Source organism: Micromesistius poutassou (assembly GCF_964030765.1).
Source record: "Micromesistius poutassou genome assembly, chromosome: 23".
NCBI classification, from domain to species: Eukaryota; Metazoa; Chordata; class Actinopteri; order Gadiformes; family Gadidae; genus Micromesistius; species Micromesistius poutassou.
In genome coordinates, this window is record NC_140293.1 from 5,050,961 (window position 1) to 5,060,525 (window position 9,565).

Genomic DNA, 9,565 nt, shown 5'->3' on the forward strand with positions numbered 1-9,565 from the left:
TCTCACCGGTGGCTCTGCAGATTGGCCGGTGGGTGGGAACAAAGGGATACCTGTAGTGCGAACCCCATGGTATTACAGACCTAAATAAACGATACTTAATCTAATTATACATAAGACTAGACCCTATAGACCCGTGTTGGGTCAGATATTTATACTATTGTAAAATCGTATCAAAATGTTTTTATTAACATTTTATTTCTTCTAGATAAGGCAACTGAACACATTTGAATTTAGGTTATTTTCAACATAGGGCCCTTATATTAAATAATTCCATAACTAACGTTTTATACGAATTATTGGTGATCCCATTCACATGGGTGCTTTTGCAAATTTGCATTTTCTGTACAATGTGATGGAATGTCGCTAATCCTTATACTATGTCGCCCCCTGGTGGTGGTTTCAGAAATACAAGGATTTCCCAAACCAAAGACTAATAACAGTACGTTTACGCTTTAATAATGGTCTAAAGTATTAAAAACAGCAAATTAAGCTTTTCGAAAAATACTATCTTTGAAATTATATTATTAGCATTTTTAGCAGTACACTGTAGTGGCTCGTCTTGTTATGAACTGCCGATCATTTATGGTTTGGTATAGTTAAAAATTAATATTAATTAGTTTAATGATGATGAAATCTGGATATAAAAAAAAAACTTTCCTTCTAATGCAACAGGTGGCTCCGTGGCGCAATGGATAGCGCATTGGACTTCTAGGCATTCACTAGCGTTGTGATTCAAAGGTTGTGGGTTCGAGTCCCACCGGAGTCGCATTTTTTGTTTTTTGTATTAAAAATACAATAATATAATGATATTAAGTTAACGGGAAATCCGCCCCCATCCCCATCAAGTATCAGATCTACCTTTCAAAGATCTAAAATTGATGAACATAGTAATTCCCAGTCAGTTCAATACGCATTTATTTTGACCTTATCATTGAATGTTTAAAATTACGAATTCTTTTTAAAATGACTACGTATTACGTGAGCTCTTTTTCCCCAAAAAATTGGGATCTACTGTAAAATAAAATTTAAAAACTACTCCCCAAAAAGAGGCTCTGTCCGTTGTTGTTGTGGTGGACAACCCACATGTTTTCAGCCTGCCAACCAACACAGCGGGCCTCTCCTCCCTGCAGCGTCCTGCAGCATCCGTAAATGAATTTGTAAATGAAGGGGGATTTGAATATAGTTATTTAAATAAACTATTTTGATCATAAATTTCGCCCTCTGTGTAATTCAATATATATGAAAAAGGTTTTTTTTTTATTTCTGAGATAGTAATGGTGAAGTAATTGGTAAGGACTTGTCTGTCATAATTCATCAAAAGTCTGGAGCCATTGGAGAACCATTTATTGCAGAAAAGGTAGGTACAGAACAAAGCAAAATTATTGTGCATATTACTACATTACTACAAATAATTGTTACGGACAACGAATGGCTACATTTGGTCAAGAATAAACGTGTGAATCATCCTAATTTATCTTAGTTAGTGTTCAAATTAGTTAGTGTGCAAATGTAACCGCGCCTGGCGGGATTCGAACCTACGCTTTAGGGGGCGCTGTTGACCACGATATGGCGCGATACCTCGACGCATGGGCGACGTCTTCGGGACTCAACGCTCAGGTCGGGACGACGATGACGCGGAACCTAAAGCCGACGGGGTCGGTTTCCAGCCGAGCCGGAACAGCGGAGCACCGGGTGTAGCCGAGCTAACATTAGCATAGTTAGATCTAGCTAGCATGTAGGTTGTACCATCGCGCACCGTTCTGTGTGTTTGTCTTAGAAAATTCGTGTTCGACGTGTCTCCTCCCGACCCGAGGCGTCGCGGTGCATGTCGGCGGACACCTTGCGACAGCTGTCCTCCCGAGTCGTCGATTTGATCCGCGCAGTGTTCGCCGATGAGCTAGCCAGCCTATGGGTGTCACAGTTAGCCGTGCCTTCACCGGGTGCCTGGTTGCCTGAGCTCGAATTACGGACACGTCAAGGTAAACAGCGCTCGGCCTGAGCTCACATTACGGACACGTCAAGGTAAACATGAGGCTAGCCGGGGAAGCTAGCGATGGATTTGAAACGACGGATAACTTTTGCGAATCTCTAGCGATAACCGAGTGTTTAGTCGGCACTTGTTAACTTCGGCTGATGTTGAAGTAAAGGTCATTCGTGTGTTTTCTACCACGACTACTTGCGTTGACGTGTCGTTACAACCAACAGCGACTTTATTCAAGTATAAGGCTGCATCGTCTCTGTAGTCGATGACACACTGTTTAACGTCCCCATGGTCTTTATTTAAGGATGTTGTTCGCCAGGATGAGGCAAAGCAATGACCATGCACGAGTAACTAACGAGCCTCGATGTGTACGTTTTAACCATATTTGAGAGAACAGAAGCACTTGGTTTATACTTCAACTCCATTTGTGTTACAGGGAGAGTACTGGTAAATGCATTATCCAGTAATCAATACCGATCCTTACCCTTTTGACTCGTCTAAGTGCACTGGTAGATAATTGGCTGTTAATGGCTCCTGTCATGTTCATGTCTGCTGGGTCAAATGGGCATGGTATGTAGTATGTACTTACCTGTCACCTCTCATGTGTCAAATGTGTTTCTTTATCGAAGGTTCCCCAACCTGTCTTTATAGTACCTGGGGGCAGTGATGTCGGAACCCAAGCCCCCCACTCCTACTCCAGCCGGCGACACTTACAAAGGCTGGGTGTTCAAATGGACCAATTACATCAAAGGTTATCAGCGGCGCTGGTTCGTCCTGAGCAACGGACTGTTGTCATATTACAGGTAAGCAACAGTTAGCTGTAGTTCACACCTTTCAACATTTAAGCTTATTTTGGATTTTGTGTGAGTTTGACCCAAGATACACATTTGACGAGTTTAACGTTGGTGACCGCATCGGTCACCCCCTTTTGAGGTCAAATGCGTTTAACGGTTCCTTAACGACGACCCAGGACCCAGGCGGAAATGGGCCACACGTGTCGGGGCACCATCAACCTGGCCACGGCCTCCATCGCCGTGGACGACGCCTGCAACTTTGTCATCTCCAACGGCGGCACGCAGACCTACCACCTGAAGGCCAGCTGTGAGGTGGAGCGCCAGCGGTGGATCACAGCCCTGGAGCTGGCCAAAGCCAAGGCGGCCCGCATGCAGGCCGAGTCAGGTATATATAAGAGAGAGAGAGAGAGAGAGAGAGAGAGAGAGAGAGAGAGAGAGAGAGAGAGAGAGAGAGAGAGAGAGAGAGAGAGAGAGGTCAAGTCTACTAGGGAAAGGTGTTCACTCACATGTTGCTAGTCAGCTGAGGCAGACTACAACCTTGTCATATGACGCATCACTTAAAAGGGAAACGGGGCCTTTCTCCGAATTGCTTAAGCAAGCAAAATCGGAGGCACCCTGACGACCAAAGGCGCCCCCAACGTGGCACTGCCATGACCGGACGCCGAGGTCCTCCTTCCTCATTTCTTCTTCCTGTTCCTCTCACAGACGACTCTGGCGACGACTTCTCCCTGTCCTGCCCCCCCGCGCCCCACGGGCAGAGCGCCGCCCCGCAGAACTCAGAGGTCCAGTCCACGCTGCGGACCCTGGCCAGCAAAGTGGAGGATCTGAGCACGTGCAATGACCTCATCTCCAAGCATGGCTCCGCCCTCCAGAGGTTCCTTTCAGATCTCTTTCTCTCTCTCTCTCTCTCTCTCTGAGGTGTGTGTGTGTGTGTGTGTGTGTGTGTGTGTGTGTGTGTGTGTGTGTGTGTGTGTGTGTGTGTGTGTGTGTGTGTGTGTGTGTGTGTGTGTGTGTGTGTGTGTGTGTGTGTGTGTGTGTGAGATGTGCATGTATACATAGCTGGGTCCATTATAATGAGACGCTTGTCTTCAGGTCTTTGTCGGAGTTGGACAGCCTGCGTCTCACTGGAGAGGCCGGCGACAAGATTCGACAGGTCACCGAGAGAGCCACGCTGTTTCGCATTACCTCCAATGCCATGATTAATGTGAGTACACGACCCTCCCCCCCCCCTCTCCGTCCCCATCTAAATATAGGTCAGCAGTTTTCTCAAGTGGCTGGCCTCTCTTCCAAGACTCATGCCTCATCTGCATTTTAAACTACAGCCGTAGGATTTAGGTATCGGGTCACACCCAGGGCAGGTTGGGTTAAAAGGCGCGCTCAGCACATTAGCCTCTGCTGACTTCAGACCTTCGACGCAGCGTGTTCTCTGGAGCTCTCTCTCTCTGTTTTTCTAAACCAAGTGGACGTAGCACTTTTCTTTTTCCTATGTCCAAATCCAAGTTGGTCCATAAAAGAAAAGCTTGTTTCATTATCCGGGAAATTCTCCTTTTTGTAGTCGTCCGTTTGTCCCAAGGTAAGACGATAAAGATATGTCAACAGCGATAAACGGCGTGTATGCTCAGCATATATTTATCCTTGTTACACCGCTACATATGTTTTGGTTCTCCGGATTCATATGGTGTGTCTACACTCGCAAAAAGACAAAAAAACATTAAGGTCATTAGTCTGAAGAAAGAGCAACAATATATCGCTGTCTGTACAGTTAAGAGGGTCATAGAACCAGTGGGTGCCAAGCACTAACAATCGCTAGGTTAACCCATTCCCTGTGTACAACAAAGGTAGGATAAGACGCTGCACAATGCTAAGTACTATTTTTAAGTGCCAGGACGTACAACATACAATACGTGCGTAAGATGGGTGGAAGGGCGGGGCTATGCAGAGTCCAGGTGAGCTCTGAGCACTGTGTCTTGACGGTTGTGATTGGTGGGTGCAGGCGTGCCGGGACTTCCTGGCTCTGGCGCAGGCTCACAGCAAGCGGTGGCAGAAGGCGCTGCAGGCGGAGCGCGACCAGCGGATCCGCCTGGAGGAGACCCTGGAGCAGCTGGCCAAGCAGCACAACAACCTGGAGCGGGCCTTCCGCGGCGCCTCGCAGTCCAACACCACGCTGGACAGCAAGGGTAGGGCCCGCCTTCGCTTACCGCCCGGCGCACCCTGTCACCAGACGGCCCCTGACCACGCCTCTTGTCACTCGCGCTCGCTCCCAATCATGCTTCATCTCTCTGTCTCTGGTGTCTCTATCTCTAGTATCTTGCTCTGTCTCGCCCTCTGTCTCGATCTCTTGTATTTTGCTCTCTATCGCTCTTGTATCTCGCTCTCTGTCTCTTGTATCTTGCTCTCTGTCTCTGTCCGTTGTCTCTCTTGTGTCTCTTGCTTTCTTGTGTCTCTCTCTCGTTCTCTTGTCTCGCCCTCTCCTCAATTTTGTTTCTCGCTCTCGTCTTTCGCTCTCTCTCTGGCACTCTCTCGCTCTCTGTCTCTGTCTCTGTCTCTTTGCTGTCTTGTCGCTCACTCTCTCTCTCGTTCTCTCACTCTCTCTCTGATCTGTCTTGCATTGATATGCTAGTGTCCACACGACCCAATGAGATGGAAGCAACACAAAGACAACAGTCATCAGAGCGGTTTTATTTGCCCCCTGCAAACATTGTCAATTGTACGTGTAAAGATGGGACTTTGTCATACATATGTTGTTATACAGCTATTGTCTGCGTCTTGTCAAGCGAGACCGATCATCCGGCTCATGCTAATCGCTCTCCAGATAGGGCCCAAGGCAATGATTGCATCAGGCCATAATGGCCTTGTGTTTGGTGGGCCTGCAGGCCATACACTTGTTATCAGCTGAGCTGTAGGCCCGCCTCCCATCAGCAGTCAAGCTCGGTGCGTCCACTCGAGTCTCTGTTTGCTTTGGCTACAGACGTGATTAGAGCCGTCTGTCGCCATTTTGAATGCATTCTAGAAAGTGGGCATGGTCAGGTCAATAGAGATTCTCCCTCTACTTTAAATTAGTTCAAATTACATTAATTATTTTTAATAATAATTGCTGGTACACTTAACTGCTAGGGTTAGGGTTAGGGTAGTGTCCTTTTTGTCATGAAAGCAGCAAACAAAGTATCTTATCTCAAACATCTCTGAAATGTATTTGAATGCACTGTAACCTCGAACAATAAAGAAGAACAATAAAAAATAGATAACCTAATGAAACACAACAAACATGCGTTCAGACAATGTTCAGTTCTGCATGAACGAGAAGCAATTTCTAGTTCCTGATTGGACAAAAGGAACCGGAAAGTAAAGCGTCAGCCTGAGCCACGGAATTTAATCCTCGATCTGGGTTCAGATTCTTTACTCCTCGAAGTCGAGGGCGTCTGTGTGTCACCAGATGTATCTCCCCCTTCTCCACGCACGGGACGAGCACCAACGTATTGACCTTCATCCAACGAGTCCCCTCTCCTTCCACTCCTCCTTCATCACCTCCTCCTTATTCTCCTCCTCCTCCTTCATCTTCTACTCCTTTCTCCTCCTCCTCCTTCATCTCTTCCTTTCTCCTCCTCCTCCTTCACCATCATCTCCTTCTCCCCCACCTCCACCTTATTCTCCTCCTCCTCCTTCATCTTCTACTCCTTCCTCCTCCACCTTCATCTCTTCCTTCTCCTCCTCCTCCTTCACCATCATCTCCTCCTCCTCCCCCCAGGTTCGGCAGGGCCCGGGAAGGGCGAGGCGAGCGACGACGACGACGACAACGAGTTCTTCGACGCCATGGAGGAGGCGCCGGAGTTCATCACTGTTCCCGCCGACCCCCAGTTCCACAAGTGAGTGTGTAGACCACCCCTCGCCCCCCTTACCCCCTCACCCCCTCAGCCTCTCACCCGCTCACCCGCCCACCTCGAGATGTGTTTTAGATTTATGTTTCTTTTTTTTTTTTTTTTTTACTATTTATTGATTGTTTACTGTTTTAATTGTGTGTGTGATTTGTATACTATCTGCTGCACAACAAATTGCCCCATTGGGGGGGACAATAAAGTATTTTGAACTTGAACTTGAGATGCATGTGGAAACTCTACCAGGCGACACAGTCAAGATCTGAGATGAGATGAGATCTGAAGGAGATGGAGCGTGCTCACACTGCCCGGGTTTAGGCAAGGGACTGCCACGGGTTTTATTCCTGTAGAGGCTTCCTCGTGTCTTCACACTGGCGTAGATTCTGATCACAAGAGCGCCCTTTAAATTCCTCGTATTCGCTATTCGTAGGCCCGACTTATGCCAATCACAGTTTGTTCTAAAGTGAGTATCGAACTCGTTTTTTTTGTTGTTCTTTCCTTGAAGGCGCTCCAGCAGTAACGTGAGCGGCTTCAACAGTGAAATGGGTTCAGACGACCAGTCGGTAGGTAACACCCCCTCCCCCCCCCCTCCCCCCCCCCCCCCTCCATCTGTGGCCTCTCGACGGCTGCGTGAGTCACGCTAAAACCCCGCCCCCCTGATTGGTTCCACAGCTCAACGAGGAGCCCCTCTCGGCCAACCAGGACTCGCCGTCTCTGGACCTGGTGCCGGTGAAGAAGAGGCGCAGCCGCATCCCCGACAAGCCCAACTACTCCCTGAACCTGTGGAGCATCATGAAGAACTGCATCGGCAAGGAGCTGTCCAAGATCCCCATGCCGGTCAGTCCCTCCTCCTCCTCCTCCTCCGCCCGTTCAGATCACTGTGATGGAGGGCCGGGGTGGAGCAGGAGCAGGAGCGGGGGGCGGGAGACGGGTGGAGCTCATTGAGTTAACAATGCTTGTGTCTGTGGTGCGAGAGGAATGAAATGAGCCACGCCTGTGTTTTTTTGTTACACCGATGTTAGGAAGGGCAATTAAGGACCGCACCCACATGCGTGGCATTTCTAAAGCAAGTTTTTTTTTTTCTGTTGTAATGTAAACTGCTCGCCCATTATCTTATTACCATGAATTTTTTTATTTTCCAAAATTTTGCTGCTGTGATGATTGCGTTTCTACTGATCTTAACTCTCCTCTGTTTCTCTGTATCTCTCTCTGTCTGTGTCTGTGTGTGTGTGTGTGTGTGTCGAGCCCTCTCTTTATCTGTCTGTCTCTCTTTCTGGCTCCCCTCTCCCTCTCTCTCTCCCCCTCAGGTGAACTTCAACGAGCCCATCTCCATGCTGCAGCGGCTGTCTGAGGACCTGGAGTACCACGAGCTGCTGGACAAGGGCGCCAAGAGCGGCAGCGCCCTGGAGCAGCTGTGCTACGTGGCGGCCTTCTCCATCTCCTCCTACTCCACCACGGTGCACCGCACGGGCAAGCCCTTCAACCCCCTGCTGGGGGAGACCTACGAGCTGGACCGCGGCCGCGAAAGCGGCTACCGCTCCCTCTGCGAGCAGGTAGGGGAGGGTGAGGGGAGAGGGCTGGGGGAGGGTGAGTGGGGGAGAGGGAGACAAGGCGGACTGCCTCGTATGGAAATTAGCAGTCTTTTGCGACGTTTGTGTGCACAGCTTTGCTTTAGCTGTTAACCTGAGCTGTTAGCGCTCACATTAGAAGGGCCCTATGGTTTCAAAGATGCGGAAATCGTGGAATTGTTTAATTAGCAGAATTTTCCAAATTCTCCATTATTTGGCTAAGTCTTCCTAAAAACAAAAAGGGTCATCCGTAACTCCTAAATTCAGAGCAGAGCAATTCTGACTATGTACAGACTATAATAAGTCAGGAGATATTTTTTTTCTTCCAATTCTGTCAACATACTATTGGTTTGACCTGTAAAAATGCGTGTGCGGACCAAGTCTAAAACCCATGCGAGGAACAAGAAAAATCACTGTTACCAGAGCATGCGTCCTCAAAGGTCCTATAAATGTCCCATTGTGAACATTCATATGGAACTACACAGCAGTGACCGCAGGGGTCAGTGTACATCAGCGCAGTGGCGCCACTAGAGGGCAGTGTCACACAGATGACTGCCGGAGTACATGAGGAGATGGCAGGTAAAAAAATAAAATAAAATAAAAATTCCCGTAAGGAAATAGGTTGCTCTGTAGCGTTTACGGGATGTGTGGGGCGGTGACACCTTTTTTGCGCGCTAATCCGGCCTCGGAATTCTGTTGACACCTTGAGATGTGATGGAACGAGGAACAAAGGCCGGGCCTCTGGAAGAATGCCTCCCGTCTCCAGTGAGTGCTCATGGATGGACACATAAACCGACACAGAGGTGTTGTCTTTGGCACGCAGCCAAAGACAACACTTCACCTCACAACACCCAACACCCTACGAAACCGCACAGTGGCGGAACTGGTAGGGCGAGACGTCAGCCCAGGGGGTTTAGCTGTGTGTCTGTGTCTGTGTGTGTTGCGTTTTCTTTCCGGTATCTTGAGGCCATCTCGAAAAACGAGTGTGACTCGTCTTCGTTCTTTGAAGTTGAGTTTGAGCCTGATCTTGTTTGCCGTGTTGATTGTTGTTGTTGTTGTTGGTGTTGTTGATGATGACGTTGTTGTGGTCTGTTGTTGTCGTCCCGCAGGTGAGCCACCACCCGCCGGCGGCCGCGCACCATGTGATCTCCAGCCGGGGCTGGACGCTGCGGCAGGAGATCACCGTGGCCAGCAAGTTCAGGGGCAAATACATCTCCATCATGCCCCTCGGTAACCCACACACACTGTGTGTGTGTGTGTGTGTGTGTGTGTGTGTGTGTGTGTGTGTGTGTGTGTGTGTGTGTGTGTGTGTGTGTGTGTGTGTGTGTGTGTGTGTGTGTGTGTGTGTGT

At 48.7% G+C, this 9,565-nt stretch overlaps 1 protein-coding gene and 1 non-coding gene across 2 annotated transcripts in view; both read left to right on the top strand.

The window, feature by feature from the left end:
* The first annotated feature begins 674 nt into the window (after window positions 1-674).
* Window positions 675-766, top strand: AC3HAE_038962 (transfer RNA arginine (anticodon UCU)). The gene is given in 2 exon segments: window positions 675-711; window positions 731-766. It is a non-coding gene; the product is annotated as a tRNA-Arg (tRNA).
* Window positions 767-1,671: 905 nt separating this feature from the next.
* The window catches only part of LOC311368727 (oxysterol-binding protein 1-like), a 9,662-nt gene continuing 1,768 nt past the window's right edge, over window positions 1,672-9,565 (top strand). Inside the window, exons 1-11 of the mRNA XM_084487514.1 lie at window positions 1,672-2,022; window positions 2,611-2,784; window positions 2,952-3,160; window positions 3,481-3,649; window positions 3,868-3,979; window positions 4,769-4,952; window positions 6,521-6,638; window positions 7,153-7,210; window positions 7,320-7,484; window positions 7,955-8,200; window positions 9,325-9,461. Of these exons, the coding sequence (XP_084343640.1) occupies window positions 2,648-2,784; window positions 2,952-3,160; window positions 3,481-3,649; window positions 3,868-3,979; window positions 4,769-4,952; window positions 6,521-6,638; window positions 7,153-7,210; window positions 7,320-7,484; window positions 7,955-8,200; window positions 9,325-9,461 (1,535 nt within the window). The 5' untranslated portion in view covers window positions 1,672-2,022; window positions 2,611-2,647. The remainder of the gene's footprint in view (window positions 2,023-2,610; window positions 2,785-2,951; window positions 3,161-3,480; window positions 3,650-3,867; window positions 3,980-4,768; window positions 4,953-6,520; window positions 6,639-7,152; window positions 7,211-7,319; window positions 7,485-7,954; window positions 8,201-9,324; window positions 9,462-9,565) is intronic.